The sequence below is a fragment of the Salmo trutta genome, chromosome 13 (assembly GCF_901001165.1).
Source record: "Salmo trutta chromosome 13, fSalTru1.1, whole genome shotgun sequence".
In the NCBI taxonomy this organism is placed as follows: Eukaryota; Metazoa; Chordata; class Actinopteri; order Salmoniformes; family Salmonidae; genus Salmo; species Salmo trutta.
Genome location: NC_042969.1, coordinates 15,554,152 through 15,579,143, shown reverse-complemented (window position 1 = coordinate 15,579,143; position 24,992 = coordinate 15,554,152). Strand labels below are relative to the sequence as shown.

The 24,992-nt window shown below is 41.9% G+C and overlaps 1 protein-coding gene across 9 annotated transcripts in view; it reads right to left on the bottom strand.

The window, feature by feature from the left end:
• The window catches only part of LOC115205295 (ensconsin), a 45,713-nt gene extending 30,430 nt beyond the window's left edge, over positions 1-15,283 (bottom strand). For all 9 annotated transcript variants that reach the window (XM_029771101.1, XM_029771102.1, XM_029771105.1 and 6 more), the window contains exons 1-3: positions 15,179-15,283; positions 971-1,093; positions 300-380 (exon numbers count right to left, since the gene is read on the bottom strand). In XM_029771101.1, coding sequence (XP_029626961.1) covers positions 300-380; positions 971-1,093; positions 15,179-15,224 — 250 coding nt within the window. In that variant the 5' untranslated portion in view covers positions 15,225-15,283. The remainder of the gene's footprint in view (positions 1-299; positions 381-970; positions 1,094-15,178) is intronic.
• Between the last annotated feature and the right edge of the window lie 9,709 nt (positions 15,284-24,992).

The following is a 24,992-nucleotide window of genomic DNA, read 5'->3' as shown; positions in this document are numbered from 1 at the left end:
TGTGAAAAGGTGTGGTGAAAAAAAACGAGGGAACACACATTGGTTTGTTTACTTTGTGACCAGCCCAGAGGTCACCTCATTAAATCTCCCAGTAAAGTCCCTCTACACTCTAAAGAAGGCATTTCCTGTCGTAACAGGAAATGCCTCTGAGGACTTGCAATGTATGTACTTGTGTATGTTGCTAATCCAATGATTTGATTAGGGCTGAAACGGTCAGGGTCAGAGACTGGGCCCATTAAAGAGGATGTAACTAGAATGTTCTGTTGGATTCTGAACCACCATTCAGACGGAGCTCTTACCTTGCTGTCTATCGGCCTCCTCTCGTCTCTCTTTCGCCACTCGAAGACGTTCGTCTATCCTTAGTGCAGCACCATCAATGACTGCATGCACACACAGACACACAGGTAAGTGGGAACACACTCACCTTCACACACATGCGGTGGTTTAAGTGTGAACATGGGTGGAGCATCGTTGGTGGATTATAATGAGCTGCAGTGTCACTGAGTGAATCACCTGACAGGCAGATGTGTCCATCATGTGACTACCTGACATTAATGCACTTTGAGTCATATTACTGTAACTGTGTTACGTGGAAATAGCGAGGAGATCGGTCTAATTTCCAAGCCCTTGCACAATTCAGGGAATTATTGATTTTGCACAAAAATACAATTGTGATCACGGAATCACGGAGGGACTGATTAGGCTACTCTGCAATGAATTACAGCAGGTAGGCCTAATTTATTACTACTGAGGTTAAGATCATGTTAGCGCATGATAAAAACATACAACATTAGCTAGGCCTCTTTGAAGAACGGCAGAGGCTTAGGGTGACATAGGAGTCATTCTGGTGGTATGTATGCTTTTGTAGGCCTGTGCATAATATATACATGTGTGTGTACTCTATGTTCGTACATGTGTGTGTGACAGTGTGAGTTTATACAGATGCAGCAGGCAGGGGCTGTTTTGTTACCTGGCTGGGGAGACTTCGCTGCTGCTGCTGGGGGTGGCGTGTTAACTGCTGCTGGGAATGCAGGCCCTGGGCTGCTCCCTGCTAGGCTGCGCCGCTCTTCTGCCTGTGCCTGCGCAGCTGCAGCTGTAAGCACACACACACACACAGACAGAGAGAGACAGAGTCACGCGATCTAGTATGATCAATAAAAATAAATAAAAAAAGACATCTAATGAAATGAAAATGATTTTGGAATAACGAGCTGCTGAGCAAGCAGTTTACACTGTGCTTTGTTTATCCTCCATAGGAATGCATGTTCTAGAGAGATCCAGATGATTTAACACTACAGAACAATCCATCTAGTCAGCCTATAACCACCAGCCTCGCCCTCATCAATGGTCAGCCAGGCAGCTGTACACAGGGCTCTGTGACACACTGGGTCAGATGGGCTTTGGTCACGACACTAAGTGCTGGGCTTTTCTATACAAACATCCCAGGAAGAACCTGAAATTAAAAAAAAAAAAAGTCATGGCATGGGCCCACCATTGACTTTGTTATAATGTTTGAGCCACTCAGATAACATATGAACAAGGCATAAGCCATGGTAAAATGTGTAGAATTGCAGTTACTTTGTTTTAATACAGAATTCGCTCTCAGCCACATGACAAATGTGTAGAATTACAGGAAACTAGATTTTTTAAAAAAATAAATACAAATTGTCAAATGTTCTCTCTTCCCGATGGCAAAATGTGCAGAATGAGGAAATGAGCATTAAAACAGCAACACTGTCTCTGCAGTTCAGTGCTATAGGCTAGCTATAGGCTAGCAAAGCCCCATGAGTGTATGGGATACTAAAGTAGCCATCATGCTTAAATATCTGAGTCTGAGACGGCGGATAACAACGTCAACAAAAAACCTGTCCTGTCTAAATGCCTTTGTGTCACATGCACTAAAATTGTTTGTAACAGAAGGGAACCATGAACTCCCCACAGCACCACTGCTTCTCCCTACTCCCTAACATTAAGCAGTGAGACAGTATGGCAACACTAAAGCATTATCCAATGGGGAGTGGTGGTAACAATGGCCCTCTTTACAAGACCCTGACAGTACTGTTCACTGCCATGCTGTTTTTTTGTTGAGTGGGAGTGCATAGTACAGGAAAGCTCATATAGAGGATGAGAATCTGCGGTAGAAAACTCAGCCGGATATGAACACAATAAAACCAAAAGGCAGGTTATCAGTGAGTGGAAACGCCAAAATCAGGAACATGAAGTGGACTACAGAAGAAGACTGCTCTTTACATTAGCCCATATCAGTGTGGTTCTGACTGGAGAAGAGAAACCTCAAAAGACAGACAATGGATCTCTAAGTTCAACAGTCCTCCACTCCCAAACGGACTGGTATTGATGTACATCTTTAGCCATTGGCCTTTACAGAGCTGATAGCAAAAGTTAACAGGAGGACAAAACCAACATGACAAACAAAGCTGCATCAATACCTTAGTCTTCAATGGAACAGCATCAATATCTTTCACTCAGGTCGTCACAGATGAATGACTCGGTCAAAGTCTGCTGATAATCCCATAGGAAGTGGACATCAGTTTACTTTTCCTCTCATCACGCTTCACAGAGTGGGAATCCCAGTTAAGTGAAAAGTGTTCTAATGGCCTTATGACTGTCTGATTACCTTCATAAGACTCAGATAGGCCTAATAGACAAATGAGCTAACCCACTGCCTCTGTAGAAACTGAGGGGTGCGCGGTATTAGATTACACATTTGGGGTGAGTGGTTAAGTAGCGGTGTCTCGTGAGCTAGCAACTAACATCCATCCTGCCCTCAGGGGAATAAACAAAACACAATGAGAGGGTGTGAAATTAGATAAAACATAGGCCAATATACAGCTCTTGAATGTATGAAACAGGAGAAAATATATAATCCGATCCAAGTCGGTGCAGCTAAGGAATCATCCACAAGACGAAGTTCAAAACCTCATCAAATCAGCCTAAAAGGGACTTACAACACACCATTCATCTGGTGTCCTCCTCTCCCTGCCAATACTTATGCAGTTCTGTCACATGGCAACTGTTGTTCAGCAATGCAGAGTACAGCTTGAGAGACCAGACAAGGGCTTATGCATCTCACTCACTGTCGATCCAAGCCTCAATTCACACTCACTCCAAGCACCAAAGTCTTTTCAGAGACCTAAGACAACTGAAAGAATTTTTAAATGGATAGTGTGGGATTTTTATTGTTTTATTTAACTAGGCAAGGCAGTTTAGAACAAATTCTTATTTTCAATGACGGCCTACACCGGCCAAATCCGGACGACGCTGGGCCAATTGTACGCCGCACTATGGGACTCCCAATCAAGGCCAGTTGTGATACAGCCTGGAATCGAAGCAGGGTCTGTCGTGACGACTCTAGCACTGAGATGCAGTGCCTTAGACCGCTGCCACTCGGGAGCCCTAAGTCAGATGAACTTGTGGATACCTTCTTACGTTTCTGCGTCCAGTATGAAGGTTTGAGGTAGATTTGCAAACCAATGCCAACTAGCATTAGCACAATTATTGGAAGTCTATGGGAACAGCTAGCATGCTAGTTAGTAATTGCTCAAACGCTAGATAGCAACATCCTACAAACTGCACGCAGACACATAAAAATGGTATTCACCAGTTCATCCGACTCTGGGGATGTAGATAAAAGGGCTTCATTGCCAAAATCCAGAACAATGCTTTTAAAAAGATTGCAGTCAATTTCATAATGACCAACTTTAGGTTAGTAGTTCCTTTACATGAACACTTGGACAATATATTGACCACATTTATCAAATGAAAGTCTGTGGTCTGTCATCAGGGGCCAGGTCTGAGGTAGCATGTCATGTAGTTGGGCAGGGCTCTGGGTAAAAAAAGGTAAAGAATTCACACTGCCCTTGCCTTTGAACGAGGACTTAACTTTACTGCCAGTTCAATTCAACTTTTTTTAGGTCCGAGTAGTCTTTGCATTCACATTGCTATGTTTAGAAAGGAACCAAGATATACTGAACAAAAATATAAAAACGCAACATGCAACAATTTCAATAATTTTACTGAGTTAGTGCATATAAGGTAACTTGCCAATTTAAATGAATTCAATAGGCCCTAATCTATGGATTTCACATGACTGGGCAAGGGTGCAGCCATGGGTGGGGAGCCAGGCCCAGCCAACTGAGCTTTTCTCCACCAAAGGGCTTTATTATAGACAGAAATACTCCTCAGTTTTATCAGCTGTCTGGGTTGCTGGTCTCAGACGATCCCGCAGGTGAAGAAGCCGGATGAGGTGATCTGTGGTTGTGAGGCCAGTTGGACGCACTGACACATTTTTCTAAAATGACATTGGAGGCAGCTTATGGTAGAGAAATTTACTTTCAATTCTCTGGCAACAGCTCTGGTGGACATTCCTGCAGTCAACATGCTAATTGCACGCTATTTTTGTGCATATTTTTATTTCAGCTCATGGAACATGGGATCAACACTTTACATTTATATTTTTGTTCTGTGTATTTTTCCAACATTCCCTCAATGCACTCTGGGTAAAAGTACAGGACAAGCCACTCCATCAGAATGTGCTATCGAACAACTAGATATACTGTACCTACTTACATTTTGGAAGCTAATAGATAGCATTTCATTAAAAGATGACAATTGAAATCAGAAGATAAAATGTAAATATTATTGTAACATTAAAATACCAGTACAATAACCGCTGATTAAATAATGCTGTAGGCCCAATTTAAAATTGTACACCCAATGTAGGCTACTGCCCCTTTAAGAGCTAGAATGGATTTTGTACCCATGTTATGATTTACATTTAAATTTTAGTCATTTAGCAGACGCTCTTATCCAGAGCGATTTACAGTAGTGAATACATACATTTCATTTTCATTTCATGCATTTTTTTGTACTGGCCCCCCGTGGGAATCAAACCCACAACCCTGGCGTTGCACACACCATGCTCTACCAACTGAGCCACAGGGATTCTCACCAAATATGTTGTCTTCTCACTATTCAAACCCCACAATCAATAAACAGCTTATGAAGCTATTTTAGCCTATAGATCAACATATTGCAAACAAATAATCTGAACATCGTGTCAGTACAAAACTGTATTTTTGAATTTCTGTGCATCCTTGACAATCTCTAATTAATATCCATAAACAGCACACTTTTTTCCCCCACGAACCTGCACATCATCTTCTCTCACCAGTGTGAGGGGTTATGGCAGGGGAAACGGTGTTGCAGTAGTCTACTGTGTGGTGTGGGAATAATGACAAGTGAACCTGGAGAGCTTTGTGTTCACATTGCCCCAAAAAAGGGACCAGATCACAGAATTCAAGCAAACCAAACTCAGACAACCTATCGAGATGGTCTCAGTTCAATTCACATCTGGGGCTCTTTTGAGGGGTCTGAGTTCCTTTGGAGTGTTCATACTCTATTCATAGACAGACTCTTGGTCCAGGCAGTGGTCATTTAGATTGTCGATCCAAAAAGAGTTCCACTGAAGACAGTCATCTTTAAAAGAAGTTGAAATAATTCCCTGCTTGTGTGATTAGAAGTAGGTGCAGCCTGCCCTCACATACACAGATTAAAAGAGCAGGCCAGAGGACATAGAGAATATGCAAAAGGGGTTGTCTGAGTCACTGTCCTCATCCTCTCGGTCACTCACAAAGGAGGACAGTGGGCAAACAGTGAGCCCTCTCCTCCAGCACAAAGCATGCAAATAACAGTACACCATAGCAACAATAAAGGACTGAGTCCCTGGTTACACCACCTATGCTCCAGTCCATACCCATTAACTTTGCCACACCTGGGAGGCTAGTGATACCATCAATTTATCCTAAGTTAATATTGGTCATAGACTAGCCTACATTAACTGGACAATGCAATAGGGGTTTCAATTGAATATAATGCTTTTATTCAGGTCTTTTCACCACAGACTTATACGCATTTTACATTTTAGTCATTTAGCAGACGCTCTTATTCAGAGCGACTTACAGTAGTGAGTGCATACATTTTCGTACTGGTCCCCCGTGGGAATCGAACCCATAACCCTGGGTTCGAGCCATGCTCCACCAACTGAGCCACACAGGACCACGTATTGTAGAACTGAAAGAGCCAGGTGTCCTTGTGCACACTGAAAGGAGCTGACAAGAGGAGGGAGAGGGCACCTGCATCCATCACTATGGAGATTTGCATTGATAAGCATACATTAGACCCGAGTGGGCTGGCTGCAGTAAATCAGACAGACTGGATGACGCAGCACAGAGCCGGACAAGAGCGTGGGTGGCGTTTTTATAACAGTAATGTCAATGGGGACAACAGCAATGGTGACTGAGTGAAGGTATTAAGCAAAACCATTAGCACACACACAACAAATTTGCCTGCCTAGCCGATGTCAATTGGAGTTACGTTTCAATGGTATTTTATCTACGTTTCAATCAGGTTTCAGAAAACAGCATGGCACTTCTACTGCAGCAACAAATGTTGTTAATTATATCATTGATGCCATGGACAAGAAACGGCACCCTTATTAATCGATCTGTCAAAGGCATTTGACACAGTTGATCATGACATGTTGCAAAGACTTGCCAACACAAAATTATCTGATCAGGCAGTCTCTTGGTTCAAAAGCTGTGTGTCAGAAACTGGACACAGAGTTCTGATGGCAAGTCACCAGATAGGTTAACTGTCCAGAAGGGGGCAGGACCACTGTTCACTATTTATATTAAAGGGACACTTCTGGATTTTGGCAATGAGTCAGATGAACTTCTGGACACCATTTTTGTGTCTCTGTGTCCAGTATGAAGAACGTTGGAGGAAGTTTTGCGAGCGCATGCTAACTAGTTTTAGCACAATTAGAAATCTATGGGTATAGACTTCAAGTCATTGCGCTAACGCTAGTTAGCATTTGCGCTATCACTAGTTAGCAACCTTCTTCAAACCGCACACAGACTCATACAAAATGGAATCCATGAGTTCATCGGACTACGGGGAAGCAGATAAAGGGCCTCATTGCCAAAATCCCGAAGAATCCCTTTAATAATGTTGGTATAATAATGGTGTCAAATGCTAGTTTTCATTTTTATGCTGACGACAGTTATTTATTGTTGTGCCGCAACATTGAATAAGGCCTTTGAAGAACTGCAATCTGCCTTTACTATTGTCCAGACTCAGCTTGGTCAGCTGAAGTGGCTTTTAAAATGCTGAAAAAAACAAAGTTGATGGTTTTCACAAAATCTAAGATGAAACCTCAGACTCTCCCATGTATAGTCACTATGCAGATAGAGTATAAGAGAAGCAACTTACAAGTACTTGGGTCTCTTGATAGATGAGTGTCTCACCTTTAAAACCCACATCGAAGGTTCAAGTTGGGTTTTTATTTTCATAATAAGTCATGTTTTTCTTTTGAAGAGAGAAAGAGGCTTGTTTCCGCTACTTTCGTGCCTGTAATTGATTATGGTGATATCTTGTACGTTTGTCCCTGTGACATCATTACGCATGCTGGACACTAACATGGGGCGAATGGGAACAGTTCCATTAAATTAGAGCATGGCACTCTTCCTAGAATTGAAAAAAGGAACTAGGCAAGGTTGCCCAATTTCACCTTAACTCTTCCTGCTTGCAACCCAACTTTTACAAGTTTTGTTAAATCCAGCGATATAAAAGGGATCTCTATTGCTGACAGAGATATCATCACCAGTAAGCTTGTAGACGACACCACCCTCTTTTTGAAAGATGCTGACCAGATTCCTAGAGCAGTCGATGTGATAAATATTTTTTCCAAAGCATCTGGTCTTTGCCTTAATAAGTGTGAATTGTTGCTGTTAAAGACTGTGTGATACCCTCTATATGCAATATTCCAGTCAAGGAAAAAGTAACGTACCTTGGGATTACCATGTTGATCTAAGGATCAACAGGCAAGATGCTCATTAAATGTCATACCTATTTTTGAAAAGAAAAGTTTAACCATTGGTTGCTGAGGGATTTATCCTTGAAAAGGTCAAGTATTGCTTTCTAAAGCTGAAGGTATCTCCAGACTTACTTATGCAGCCCAGTCCCTACATCTTAACAAAATAAGTAAACCGGTTGACCAGGTGCTTTTCAACTTCATCTGGAAAAATCATACACATTATATTACGAAATCTGTCGCTATGAACACATGAATATGGTGGTCTCATTTTTTTTTCCGATTTTCATACTTTGAATAATACTTAAGATAAATTGGGCTAAACATTTCCTAAAGAATACAACTTCAATTTGGAATTTCATCCCTCATATCTTCTCCCGTTTAGGTGGCTTCAATTTTATGTTACTTTGTAACTATAACAATGATTAGATTCCTACAAAATGATCTGCTTTTCATAGACAAGTATTCTTAGCGTGGTCGTTAATATATAAACAATTTTTCCCAGCATAGGTATTTCATTTGGAACAATAAGGATATTTTGTATAGAAACAAGTCTATTTTTTTAAAGAACTGGTTTAATAATCATATCCTGCTGATGAGTCAACATTTTAATGCAGAAGGACTGTCAATCATTATAAGGAATTTTTCTCTTTACAATATCCCTGTCACACCTAGAGAGTTCGCCATAGTCTGATGCTATTCCATCTGGAAGTCTCATGTTATTTAGAGGTGTAACCAGACCTCACCTTCTTGACATACCCTCACTTAATCCAGTTGACTCTCCAATAGGGAAAATGTGTTTCTCCATGCTCCCTCAGAACAACAGATCCATCCCTGCTTTATTTCAAAGGGATATAGAATCAATTCCTCATGTCACAACTTACTGGAATACATTTGTCAATAATATCTGTTGGGAAAAAGTCTGGTTATTACCACACAAATACCTGCTCGTTAACAAGGTCAAAGAGGTCTCTTTCAGAATGATCCATAAGTATTACCCTGCGAATCATTACCCGATGAAACAAAAAACACATTAACTGTACTTTTTGTGTTGAGCATCCAGAAAGAGTTTTGCATTTATTTTGCCATTGTCTGCTGGTTTTTCTGCAATAAAAAAATAAATACAAATAAAAGCCATGAGTAGTTACTAACTCCAAAGCTCTCACATCACTGTACCCTCTACATGAGTGGGTTGGCCTTCGTTAGCTCTTCAGAGATTAAATCATTGGTACATTTTTATTTATAAGGCCATATTGAGACAGCTACCATTTTACTTTTGTAACTACATTGTCTAGTAGTCAAATGAAAACTATAATCTGTGCACAGATGACTGTGTCTAGTTGATTGTGCCTAAGGCCCGTACAAAGCTAGGGCAAAAAGCTTTTTAGGACTCTGCCCCTTCCACTTGGAACGAGCTTGAAAAGGTCCTAAAATGACAGGAGCTCGTCCCATTTAAAAATGTGTTTAAAGTTAGGTTGAACACTATGATGGAAAATAAAAGAGGGCTATCAATGTTTTGACCCACAGTTGCACCACACTTTCCCAAACCATCTTGCTTTTCTGTATGTACATGTATGTTTTTTTAAAACTGTAGTGCTTCGTGTTTTATGTTGTAAATGTGTCTGCAACTTTGTGTGCTGCCATTTTGATTTAACCCTAACCCATTTTGATTTAACCCTAACCCATTTTGATTTAACCCTAACCCATTTTGATTTAACCCTAACCCATTTTGATTTAACCCTAACCCATTTTGATTTAACCCTAACCCATTTTGGCCAGGTCTCTCTTGTAAAAGAGACTAACAATGAGACTAACCTGGGGAAATTTTTTTTTATTATATGTCCACAACTAAAATACAATATACAATATGTTTAAAAACAACCTACTTTTTTTTTTTTTCATCAAACCATAGAGGACATACAATTTTAATTAGCCTATGCAGCGGCACTACATTGCTGCGATGGGGGAAACACCTCAACCGATTAGTCTGTAGTACCCAACTTATCCTATTAGGCAGTTAGGGTACAGTATGCACTGCAACAGCTTTGCTGTCTATAATCACACACAACATAGTAAATAGACTGGCTATATTGATTAGGCTAGCTAGGCTAGGAAACATCCCCTAAGCAGAGCAGTTAGGGGAGGCAGTAAAATCCAACTCATCAGGGGGCTCCTGTCTTGTCCTGGAACACTCATCATGGCTCCACAGACAGGGCAGTCACTGGTCATAAACAGGAAGCAGGCCAGCCTGCACCATCATGCAGCTGCAGTTCTGTTCACAGCCGGACAAAACCACCAGTACTCAAACAGGAAATGTCTAACTTCAAAGCACTATGGGTAATGAACACCAATATTAAAAAAAGAGTATGAGGCATATAACCTTTTGTTCATAAATTATATACTATTCACAATAAATGTACATTGGGCCACTGCTGAGGAAGACATGCTGACTGCTGCGTTCGTGCCTCTTGTCCAAAGCCACAGTGAGATTAACACCTCAGTGCTCAGTACCAGTCAGCCAAAAATAAAGCATAGAGTCCAGCCACTCGTCAGTAGACAGGGCACAAAGAAACAGTAACAACTACAGCCCCCCCACCCCACTCTTAACACAACCACACACCACTCCACACACACACAAATATCAGTCAGAGACAATAGTGAGTTCAGTGAAGTGACCTCTCATTCCCTCTGGGGCCCAGCAGTAGCAGTGGTTGGGTGTTTCTTGGCTAGCAGGAAGTGCAGTACTGCAGATGACTGGAGGGGAATGTGTCCACACTGTCTAATAATGACAGCCTTCACCGGGCACAGCTGTGATGAGGGTGCACACACACACACACACAGCAGATCTTGTCCAGGATTATTAGGGACACATTTACTCAGAGGTAAGCCGGGGCTATTTCCAGAGCCACCAGGATGATGACACCTTGACGACAGCAGGTTGAGCTCCATTCTCACTGGCTAATGACAGAATGCCCTGACCAGAGTTGGGCTCGTTAGGGTTCACACAAGGACTGTCTCAGATGTGTAACCCACACATCACGTTTCATCAGCATCACTCATGGCAGGCCAACAAGCACAATGGAGTGGATAGGCCTAGGCTCAATGCTTATACAGCCAACTGATACAAAGCATCTAAACTCAACAAAAAATGAATGTCCTCTCACTGTCAACTGCATTTATCTTCAGCAAACTTAACATGTGTAAATATTTGTATGAACATAAGATTCAACAACAGACATAAACTGAACAAGTTCCACAGACATGCGACTAACAGAAATGGAATAATGTGTCCCTGAACAAAGGGCGGTGTCAAAATCAAAAAGTCAGTCAGTCAGTATCTGGTGTGGCCACCAGCTGCATTAAGTACTGCAGAGCATCTCCTCCTCATGGACTGCACCAGATTTGCCAGTTCTTGCTGTGAGATGTTACCCCACTCTTCCACCAAGGCACCTGCAAGTTCCCAGACATTTCTGGGGGGAATGGCCCTAGCCCTCACCCTCTGATCCAACAGGTCCCAGACGTGCTCAATGGGATTGAGATCCGGGCTCTTCGCTGTCCATGGCAGAACACAGACATTCCTGTCTTGCAGGAAATCACGCACAGAACGAGCAGCATGGCTGGTGGCATTGTCATGCTGGAGGGTCATGTCAGGATGAGCCTGCAGGAAGGGTACCACATGAGGGAGGAAGATGTCTTGCCTGTTACGCACAGCGTTGAGATTGCCTGCAATGACAACAAGCTCAGTCTGATGATGCTGTGACACACCGCCCCAGACCACGATGGACCCTCCACCTCAGAAATCCCGCTCCAGAGTACAGGCCTCGGTGTAACGCTCATTCCTTCAACGATAAACGCGAATCTGACCATTACCAATGGTGAGACAAAACCACGACTCGTCAGTGAAGAGCACTTTTTGCCAGTCCTGTCTGGTCCAGCGACGATGGGTTTGTGCCCATACGCGACGTTGTTGCCGGTGATGTCTGGTGAGGACCTGCCTTATAACAGGCCTACAAGCCCTCAGTCCAGCCTCTCTCAGCCTATTGCGGACAGTCTGAGCACTGGAGGGATTGTGCGTTCCTGGTGCAACTCGGGCAGTTGTTGCCATCCTGTACCTGTCCCGCAGGTGTGATGTTCGGCTGTACCAATCCTGTGCAGATGTTGTTACACGTGGTCTGCCACTGCGAGGACGATCAGTTGTCCGCCCTGTCTTAGGCGTCTCACAGTACGGACATTGCAATTTATTGCCCTGGCCACATCTGCAGTCCTCATGCCTCCTTGCAGCATGCCCAAGGCACATTCACGCAGATGAGCAGGGACCCTGGGCATCTTTCTTTTGGCGTTTTACAGAGTAAGTAGAAAGGCCTCTTTAGTGTCCTAAGTTTTCATAACTGTGACTTTAATTACCTACCATCTGTGAGCTGTTAGTGTCTTAACGACCGTTCCACAGGTGCATGTTCATTAATTGTTTATGGTTCATTGAACAAGCATGGGAAACAGTGTTTAAACCATTTACAATGAAGAACGGTGAAGTTATTTGTTAATTTTACAAATTATATTTAAAAGACAGGGTCCTGAAAAGGGGACTATGCTTTTTTTGCTGATTTTATAAACTAGGCCTATCTTTGCTTTTCAGGGAGTCACTTACTATGTAGTCAGAATGGGAGGGCCATGGACTGGCCTCTTATTCAAATAATGTAGCCTACTTTACCTTCCCAAATCTTTCCACCATGGTGAGAGGATGGGGGGGGAGGGCTTTTGCATGAGTGGGCACATCCAAACTTCCATGATATTTTACTGCAACACATGAATCAGCTCTTATTCACCCTATAAAAAGAGTTGACCTGCCTGCCATGGAACCAAACCGTGTCACTGTCGGGGGCTCTGCAATCTCAGACTGTAGCAGGTCATGACCTCTGAACTCAGGGTTAACCTCCTGTAGAAGGCAGGGATGAGAGGAGCTCCTCCTAACTAGTTGTTTCTGTTTCATTGCTATAAGTTTCTGCACAAAAAAAGGCTAAACAATTTCCTCCTTCGGTTCCCTCAGAACAATTCAGAAATATTTTTCATGCTTTTGATTCTTCAGGCCAGGCAGAGCCAGGATTCAGATAGCCTTGCTAGGTTCCAGTCACAAGCATCTGATCTGCACTCATAATGACAGTGTAGGTACAACCCACAATCTTGCGGAGATAACCAAGTATTTGTGTGTTTTAACGCTGTACTGGATTCCAGACATTCTTTTGTTAGCCTTCCTATGTATGAACACAGTGCGGTTGGGTTTTTCAAACCTCCCCACATCACCCTCTTTCTCAGCAGTCCACTGACGGGCAAGATTGAATATCTCTGGAAAATACTTTCACAAAAGACACATATTTCAGTGGATATAGCTTTCAGAGTGAAAATAGTGAATGAGAAAGTGGATGAAGAAAAGATATGACCTACTTTCAGAAACACCCCTTCACACCTGGTATGTTGACGGAAAGAAAGACTAGCATTTCAGCCCAGTCCAACAGTTTGAGTACAAAACAAACTGGGCATTCAGACCTTCTGATGCAGACACACAGTAAACATCTGTGCATTTGGCTGCCACTCAGGAAGGGGCCCAGCTTACGACGTAAAATAACTTCTGTGTAAAACAATGTTAAGACATAGAAAAAGTGTTGGCTTATACAGCAATTTTGCACAGTGAAAAAGTGGAACCAAATACCCAAGAAACAAACAAACAAAGTCTTATCATCCCATGAGCAGCTTTGTGGACTTTTGGTTCAGTGTCTGAAATCACGTCAGACATCGTTATGTAGATCGAATCCCTGAGCTGACAAGGTACAATCTGTAGTTCTGCCCCTGAACAAGGTAGTTAACCCACTGTTCATAGGCCGTCATTGTAAATAAGAATTTGTTCTTAACTGACTTGCCTAGTTAAATAAAGGTTAAATAAATGTAGCAGCTAGCTACCTTGCCAAGACAACAGAATCTGTCACATGTCAACAAGCTTAAATAAATAGTTTTAATTTCAGATTCTCTTCACTGCTTGAATACCAATGAGCCACATGCAATGAGGGGAAACTGTGCATTGGTGACTTGTCTCTAGAGAGGAATTAGCTAGGTAGGCAAGCAACACACAAAAACCATCATAACTTCCTCTCAAATCCCATGAAACCACCAATCACCTCCCAGTTCCAGGTCAAAACCTGTCAACATCCAAAGCCCACAGTAACACTCTCATACAAAGCCCTCAGGAATACCACAACAAACGTCCTTTCTGGGCATTAAGACAGGCACAAAAAAATGTGCAATACTTACGTAGCTAACGTTACTTGCACATAATTGTTTTAGAATTAGCCTAGCGTCATTTAACATGCCAACAGACAATTTGTGTAGTTTACACTACAGTTTCGTGCAGCCTAGTAGCTAGACAAGTTGGAAAACTGCTTCCTTAATCAGCTAGCTACCGTAATGTAATGACATTACTCGAATAAACTGCCCTCTCCAGGGTCATCTGATTAAACTGGCTAGCTAGCCAACCACAAAATACGGTTTGCGCCTTCGCAGACAATGGCTAGCAAGTCATTAGCTAACGTTAACTCCTAGTTTGAACTTGGAGATGTCAAAGATGACCCATAAGGTAGCTACTGTAGCTAATGTTAGTTAAATTAGCTAGTCAGAAAAGAGGCACTGTTATGACGCTAGCTAACTGTATAAGTTAGCTACCCAGCTAGCTAAGTTAACAATGCTTATTGGCAAAAAAAATATTTAGTTAATAATTAGCTAACTAATTAGGCAACTATTTCAACAAGTTTGATGTGTAACGTTAGCTAGGTAGCAATTTATGGCGCCTCAACAGCGCGCACGCAACACAGATCCGATCCAACCGGTGATTACATTTAATTTTGGATCCAACAAGGAAGGATTGGCTCTCTGGTTCTGCTACTATGGCTAACTCCGTTAGAGTAGGTTTTAATGTTAGTTTACAATAAGTACATTCAATAGGAGGAACGTTGTACTAGTTACATATAGTGCAAAATAAACGACCCGGTAAACGTTGATTTTCATGCAGCTAGCTTAGTAGGGTGTACAGCTAGCTTTCAAACTAGCCGGAGGGGATCAGAGTTGCGGACTTCCAACCCCTTTTGTCAGCGGATAAGGTTACCTCGCTAGCCACAAAACATGTTCAAACTGAGTAGGTTACCGGTAGAGGGGTCACTTAGCAAGCAACGTAGAGGAAATTCGACTTCATTAAGTAGCTACATTGGCACATCAATAATTAGTTATGCTAAGTGTATTCCTTACCCATTTGAGCTCGCAAACCCTTCAGAGATGTTGCACCCTCCGCCATTTCTATGAAGTTTTCCTTCTCAATTTTTTTTGGACAACAGATGCGCGCATAATACGTACGCGGTTACGTGGACATCCAAGTTAAACAAGGGAACGGGCCATAGATAGGCAATTGCGCCACCTAGCGTGAAAATCTATGGTTGTGAGAGGCAACAGCTGCTTATCAAGGTTTTCCATGTTGAATATAAAGTGTAATCAAACCACCCAGGGAATGATAGTGTGAATACAATTAATTAGAACTCAAACAGGAAGTATTATTTATGTCAGAACATAAAAACTCAACTTTGTCAGATGCACTATAAAAGTTAGAGATGCATTTGTGTGTCAATCATATTCTGTTTCTGTCATCACATTACATTAGAGAAGCAGTTTAGAGAAGTCAAGGCATTGGTTTCCTTGAGGACTTACCTTATGGAGAGAGTTGAAGAGTCTAAGGAGTTAGTTTCAGGAGGAACTGCTTTGCAGCAGTAGTGAACCAACCCCTCAAATAAAGAAAACACCACATCCTCCCTGCGCTCTGTTCTGTCTATTTTCATCCAACACTAACGCTTCTGTCCTACCCCATCTCACATGCCTTAGCCAGCGGGGCCCTCATTCATTTTACATGGAAAACAGGATTAAAAAAAAATACATTGTAGGTTCAGTTATACTGCCCTGAATAATACAGAAGAGGTTATTTAACACTAACAACCATCACAAATAATGGAAGTGTTAGTGAGAGGTTGGGCCGGTATAGCTGTGAGATACCATAAACCCTATACCGGTATTCATCATAGGCTCATAGCCTTCCCATTAACATGATTAAAGGGATGCTTCAAGATTTTGGTAATGAGGCCCTTTGTCTACTTCCCCAGAGTCAGATTAACTTGTGGATAGTATTTGTATGTCTCTGTGTCCAGTATGAAGGAAGTTAGAGTTAGCTTCGCATTGAAAAGCATGCTAGCAGATACCCATAGACTTCCAGTCATTGCACTAAAGCTAGTTAGCATTGGCTCGCGAAACTACCTCTTACTTCCTTCATCCTGGACACAGAGACATACAAATCTTATCAACAAGTTCATCTGACTCTGGGGAGGTAGATAAAGGGCCTCATTGCCAAGTCTCTGTGCTTTGCATCCTGTGACTCAGATGAAAAAGTAATCTAGGTCACATTACAATGCTGACTATTCACACCTTACAGTATGCAGACAAATTATACCATTCTGTCTTGTGCAACAGAAAATAGTTCAAGGGTATTACATATATAATGGCTATACATTGAATGGATTCATTTAACCCACTGTGAACAAGCAATAGAAGTTTCTAGCTCAAAAAATCAAGTGTCAAACTGTCAAGTTCTGCTCCCTTTTCCGTTTGAGTTGTTTTACTAAAGGAACATTGACATAATTGGATATCATATAACATGCTGGCAGCCCCACTGTCTAACAATAAGTTGCAGAACTAGAACATTATCCAGAAGTCTCATGTCAAACTCTGCACCATACTGGTGTCCCTAGCCCATGGTGTGACATACCATGATGAGGATTCAGGCCATAGTGCTACGTACAGTACACTCCCCTACGTATTTATTTGTACGGTGAAGCTAAAACGTTTGATTTGGCTCTATGCTCCAGCATTTTGGAATTGAGTTAAAATGGTTCATATGAGGCAACAGTACAGAATGTCACCTTTTATTTGAGGATATTTTCATTCATACATATCTGTTCTACCGTTTAGAAATGAAAACACTTTCTGTACTGTATATAGTCCCCCCAATTGAAGGTGTCATAAGTATTTGGACAAATTCACTCATTAGTAGTCAAAATGTTTGTATTTAGTTCCATATTCCTAGCACGCAATGACTACATAAAGCTTGTGACTCTACAAACTTGTTGGAAGCATTTGCAGTTTGTTTTGGTTGTGTTTCAGATTATGTTGACCAACAGAAATTAATGGTAAATAATGTAGTGTCATTTTGGAGTCACTTTTATTTTAAATAAGAATAAAATATGTTTCTGAACACTTCTACATTAATGTGGATGCTACCATGATTACCGATTATCATGAATGAATAGTAAATATTGAGTAAATATTAAGGTGTGACAAAGTTACAGAGGCACAAAGATCATACCCCCCCTTTAAAAAAAATGCTAACATCTCCTGTTATTGTAATGGTGAGAGGTTAGCATGTCTTTGGGGTATGATATAACATGCTAACATCCCCTGTTATTGTAATGGTGAGAGGTTAGCATGTCTTTGGGGTATAATATAAAATGCTAACATCCCCTGTTATTGTAATGGTGAGAGGTTAGCATGTCTTGGGGCTATGATATAAAATGCTAACATCCCCTGTTATTGTAATGGTGAGAGGTTAGCATGTCTTGGGGGTAATATATAAAATGCTAACCTCCCCTGTTATTATAATGGTGAGAGCTTAGCATGTCTTGGCTATATGATATTTGTGCATCTGTAACTTTCTCACACAGTATTATTCACAATTCATTCAGGATTCTCCGTAAAGTGAGTCCAAAATGGCATTTCTACTGGGCACAACATCATTTGCAACAACCAAAACAAAGTGCTGCATCCAACATGTTTGTAGAGTCACAAGCTTGATGTAGTCATTGCGTACTAGGAATATGGGACCAAATACCAAACTTTTGACTACTTTAATACTTCTACATTAATGTGGATGCTACCATGATTACAGATAATCCTGAATGAATCAGGAATAATGATGAGTGAGGAAGTTAGACACACAAAGATCATACCCCCAAGACATGCTAACCTCTCACCATAACCAATAACAGGGGAGGGTCATATTTCTGGGGGTATAATATTGCTGATATATCGGAATATGAAACCAAATACTAAACTTTTGACTACTTTAATACGTGAATTCATCCAAATACTTCAAATGGGGGAAGTAAATACATTATGTGATTTCATTTCATAATGGTAAAATAGTTTTGTATGAAAATACCCTCAAATAAAAGGTGACATTAAGTACTGTCGCCTCATATGACACATTTGATCTCAAATCCAAAATACTGCAATATAGAGACAAATGAAATGTTTTAGCTTCAGTGTACAAATAAATATGTAGGGGAGTGTATATGTCACAACGGCCAAGTTGGGCTTGGATTGCTTGGAGTCATGGCAACATGTCCCTAGGGCCTGGACGTCACCGTGTGAGTGGCCACCAGAGCGCGATGTATCCTAGCAACGATGTCAAGGCGGGGCAGGAGGGCGGCGGCTTGGGACAGTAGGGTGTAGGTACTGGAACAGATCCTGGAACCCATGGAGGTTAGAAAGGACCTCAGGGGAGAAACCCAGGGAATAGCCCAGCCTCTTCAACTATTGTAAGTGGTTGTTCTACTGGATATTATAGGTGAATGCACCAATTTGTAAGTCGCTCTGGATAAGAGCGTCTGCTAAATGACTTAAATGTAAATGTAAATGTAAATCTGGACCAACAAGGACACAAGAAGACAAGGAATTCAGTGTCAGTCAATTGCTTAAATATTGGTGTCAGCGCAGTGATAGAGAGTTGAAAACAGTTTGACACAGAAAACCTGATTTCAGTTTAAGAAAACATACTGTTGGTCGTATGTTCATGTAAAAATCCAAGGGCATGAACTGATTGTGTAACAGCATTTAGTGGGCCACAGTAGTGTATTATTTGAACAGGGTAAAGAAAATTCTCTCTCTCTCTCTCTCTCTCTCTCTCTCTCTCTCTCTCTCTCTCTCTCTCTCTCTCTCTCCCTCTCTCTCTTTCGTAGGCTTACATTGCCAAAGCAAATTAAATAGATAATAATGTTCGTGGTGACATTGATGACAAAAGAGGTTGGATGCAGTCCTTGGTTGGTCCAGGACTCTCTGAGGGGGGTACTGGTGGTCTCACTAAGGGGGTACTGGTGGTCTCACTGAGGGGATACTGGTGGTATCTCTGAGGGGATACTGGTGGTCTCACTAAGGGGATACTGGTGGTCTCACTGAGGGGATACTGGTGGTCTCACTAAGGGGGTACTGGTGGTCTCACTGAGGGGATACTGGTGGTATCTCTGAGGGGATACTGGTGGTCTCACTGAGGGGATACTGGTGGTCTCTCTGAGGGGATACTGGTGGTCTCTCTGAGGGGATACTGGTGGTCTCTCTGAAGGGATACTGGTGGTCTCTCTGAGGGGATACTGGTGGACTCACTGAGGGGGTACTGCTGGTCTCACTGAGGGGATATTGGTGGTCTATCTGAGGGGATACTGGTGGTCTCACTGAGGGGATACTGGTGGTCTCTCTGAGGGGATACTGGTGGTCTCTCTGAAGGGATACTGGTGGTCTCTCTGAGGGGATACTAGTGGACTCACTGAGGGGGTACTGCTGGTCTCACTGAGGGGATACTGGTGGTCTATCTGAGGGGATACTGGTGGTCTCTCTGAAGGGATACTGGTGGTCTCACTGAGGGGATACTGGTGGTCTATCTGAGGGGATACTGGTGGTCTCTCTGAGGGGGTACTGGTTGTCTCTCTGAGGGGGTACTGGTTGTCTCTCTGAGGGGGTACTGGTTGTCTCTCTGAGGGGGTACTGGTTGTCTCTCTGAGGGGGTACTGGTAGTCTCTCTGAGGGGGTACTGGTTGTCTCTCTGAGGGGGTACTGGTTGTCTCTCTGAGGGGGTACTGGTTGTCTCTCTGAGGGGGTACTGGTTGTCTCTCTGAGGGGGTACTGGTTGTCTCTCTGAGGGGGTACTGGTTGTCTCTCTGAGGGGGTACTGGTAGTCTCTCTGAGGGGGTACTGGTTGTCTCTCTGAGGGGGTACTGGTTGTCTCTCTGAGGGGGTACTAGTGTTCTCTTTTCAGTAAAGGCAAAACTCACAGAATCTTTCAATGAACAGTAGAAAGGCCCAGAGCAACAGAAGTAGTAGGTAGGTTGATGTGGAAGTCACTGAACCAATAAGAGCCATGGAGACATGAACCATATCCAGTGTCACTACTGTAGCTCAACAATACACACATAACCCTCATCTACACAACTAGTTTTACGACTTCATGTACTATTACTCAGTGTTCTCTGTAACTCCTTTGGAACTTCTCCTGGAAATAGTGATGGCCAATTCTGATTAAATGAAATTCTGTTGACTAATTCTCACTCTGAGAAGAATCACTTAAAAATAAACAGGAGCTACCAGTGGAAAGCTACGGTGATGTTGTAGTTGTTTGCTAAACAGCATTAATCTGTTGGCTGGCTGTTGACCTTGCCTGCTGTGAGGGCATCCACGACAGGTCCACGACAGGTCCACGACAGGAGCTTATAACACCATACATAAACACCACACATAAACACCATACATAAACACCATACATAACCACCACACATAAACACCACAAATAAACACCATACATAAACACCACACATAAACACCACAAATAAACACCACAAATAAACACCACACATAAACACCACACATAAACACCACACATAAACACCACACATAAACACCACAAATAAACACCACACATAAACACCACACATAAACACCACACATAAACACCACACATAAACACCACACATAAACACCACAAATAAACACCATACATAAACACCACACATAAACACCACACATAAACACCATACATAAACACCACACATAAACACCACACATAAACACCACACATAAACACCATACATAACACCATACATAACCACCACACATAAACACCACAAATAAACACCATACATAAACACCACACATAAACACCACAAATAAACACCACAAATAAACACCACACATAAACACCACACATAAACACCACACATAAACACCACACATAAACACCACAAATAAACACCACACATAAACACCACACATAAACACCACACATAAACACCACACATAAACACCACACATAAACACCACAAATAAACACCATACATAAACACCACACATAAACACCACACATAAACACCATACATAAACACCACACATAAACACCACACATAAACACCACACATAAACACCATACATAAACACCATACATAACCACCACACATAAACACCACAAATAAACACCATACATAAACACCACACATAAACACCACAAATAAACACCACAAATAAACACCACACATAAACACCACACATAAACACCACACATAAACACCACACATAAACACCACAAATAAACACCACACATAAACACCACACATAAACACCACACATAAACACCACACATAAACACCACACATAAACACCACAATAAACACCATACATAAACACCACACATAAACACCACACATAAACACCATACATAAACACCACACATAAACACCACACATAAACACCACACATAAACACCATACATAAACACCATACATAACCACCACACATAAACACCACAAATAAACACCATACATAAACACCACACATAAACACCACAAATAAACACCACAAATAAACACCACACATAAACACCACACATAAACACCACACATAAACACCACACATAACCACCACACATAAACACCACACATAAACACCACAAATAAACACCACAAATAAACACCACACATAAACACCACACATAAACACCACACATAAACACCACACATAAACACCACAAATAAACACCACACATAAACACCACACATAAACACCACACATAAACACCACACATAAACACCACACATAAACACCACAAATAAACACCATACATAAACACCACACATAAACACCACACATAAACACCATACATAAACACCACACATAAACACCACACATAAACACCACACATAAACACCATACATAAACACCATACATAACCACCACACATAAACACCACAAATAAACACCATACATAAACACCACACATAAACACCACAAATAAACACCACAAATAAACACCACACATAAACACCACACATAAACACCACACATAAACACCACACATAAACACCACAAATAAACACCACAAATAAACACCACACATAAACACCACACATAAACACCACACATAAACACCACACATAAACACCACAAATAAACACCATACATAAACACCACACATAAACACCACACATAAACACCATACATAAACACCATACATAAACACCACACATAAACACCACACATAAACACCACACATAACCACCACACATAAACACCAAACATAAACACCACACATAAACACCACAAATAAACACCATACATAAACACCACACATAAACACCACAAATAAACACCACAAATAAACACCACACATAAACACCACACATAAACACCACACATAAACACCACACATAAACACCATACATAAACACCATACATAAACACCATACATAAACACCACACATAAACACCACACATAAACACCATACATAAACACCACACATAAACACCACACATAAACACCACACATAATGATGTACGCAGAATGGCCTATGGGGATGATCATGACCAATCCTGTTTCCTTACTGCTCTCTAAGATTACAGTGGCTTCGGTTATCTTGAAAGTTATTGGAATAAAAAACTATATGTTTGATGTGTTAGAACCAATTCCATTTATTCGGTTCCTGACATTACTATGAGCCCGTCCTCCCCAATTAAGGTGCCACCAGTACCCTATAGATATCGAACCCTGGGAGGCAGTTGTCACACTGGGCATTGTTGGTGGGTGAGTACGCTGCACTCTCCTGGCGGTATAGCAGAATACACCGAATGCACTGCCAGCAGGAGGCTAACTCAGTCTAGGCACTGAACTGCCCCTCTCCCCATCCCCATAGCCACATTGCTGGGACAGTAAGCACAGGTGTAGAGCCAGGGGCAGGTTAACAGATACACAGATACATAGACAGGCAAAAAGACAGATAGGAAGACAGGCAGGCAGGCAGACAGACAGACAGACAGACAGACAGACAGACAGACAGACAGACAGACAGACAGACAGACAGACAGACAGACAGAATAACTCTATTTGTTACATCTGTTATCAGGTCCACAGACAGGACAGGCCACACAACTGCCATTAAAGTGTAGAAACTGTGTCTGATTATAGCTGAACTCAGACAGTGCCGGCAGACAGGATGCCTGTGGAGAAACACAACACACACAAACCATTAATTGGCATAACTCTATGGTGAAATGCCCCCACAACATAACACAGCAGAGATGCAGAAACACTGGCCTCCATAGACGAGGCGGCAGGGTTGCCTAGTGGTTAGAGCGTTGGACTAGTAACTGAAAGGTTGCAAGTTTGAATCCCTGAGCTGACAAGGTACAAATCTGTCGTGCTGCCCCTGAACAGGCAGTTAACCCACTGTTCCTAGGCCGTCATTGAAAATAAGAATTTGTTCTTAACTGACTTGCCTAGTTAAATAAAGCTAAAATAGACAGACCCTCCGTGGTCCTACAGTCTTGGCTGCTGAATGTGGAAGACAGGAAATTGTTGAATACCCCTGCTCTAGGGGTTTCAACTTGGGTTTTTGGCAAAATGTCACAAACATTCTGTCAATGACAGATGAATTCATAATGAATTACATTGAAGCCAATATTGATTTGATTTCAGAATTTCAGTTATATCCAAAGTCCAGTCACTATCACACTTATGCCAGGTAGGTGGCATTAATGCACCTTAACGTTGGTCTGCACAGTACCATAAACACCAAAGAAGAAGAAGAGCCAGTATTAAAAAGAACAACAATAATAATACTAAATTCCCTGTATGCTTATTCCCAGTGTGTTCTCACTCAAATCTTATGGGTCCCATCGAGAGCATCCTGACTGGTCGCATCACTGCCTGGTATGGCAACCGCTCGGCCTCCGACCTAAAGGCACTACAGAGGGTAGTGCGTACGGCCCAGTACATCACTGGGGCCAAACTTCCTGCCATACAGGACCTCTATACCAGGCGGTGTCAGAGGAAGGCCCTAAAAATTGTCAAAGACTCCAGCCACCCTAATCATAGACTGATCTCTCTGCTACCACACGGCAAGCGGTACCGGAGCGTCAAGTCTAGGTACAAGAGGCTTCTAAACAGCTTCTACCCTCAAGCCATAAGACTACTGAACATCTAATCAAATGGCTACCCAGACTACTTGCAATGACCCCCCCCCCCCCTTTTACGCTGCTGCTACTCTCTGTTATTATCTATACATAAGTGACTTTAATAATTCAACCCACATGTACAGTTGAAGTCGGAAGTTTACATACACCTTAGCCAAATACATTTAAACTCAGTTTTTCACAATTCCTGACATTTAATCCTGGTAAAAATTCCCTGTTTTAGGTCAGTTAGGATCACCACTTTATTTTAGGAATGTGAAATGTCAGAATAATAGTAGAGAGAATGATTTATTTCAGCTTTTATTTATTTCATCACATTCCCAGTGGGTCAGAAGTTTACATACACTCAATTAGTATTTGGTAGCATTGCTTTTAAATTGTTTATCTTGGGTCAAACGTGTCGGGTAGCCTTCCACAAGCTTCCCACAATAAGTTGGGTGAATTTTGGCCCATTACTCCTGACAGAGCTGGTGTAACTGAGTCAGGTTTGTAGGCTTCCTTGCTTGCACATGCTTTTTCAATTATGCCCACAAATTTTCTATAGGATTGAGGTCAGGGCTTTGTGATGGCCACTCCAATACCTTGACTTTGTTGTCCTTAAGCCATTTTGCCACAACTTTGGAAGTATGCTTGGGGTCATTATCCATTTGGAAGACCCATTTGCGACCAAGCTTTAACTTCCTGACTGATGTCTTGAGATGCCACTTCAATATATCCACATAATTTTCCTCCCTCATGA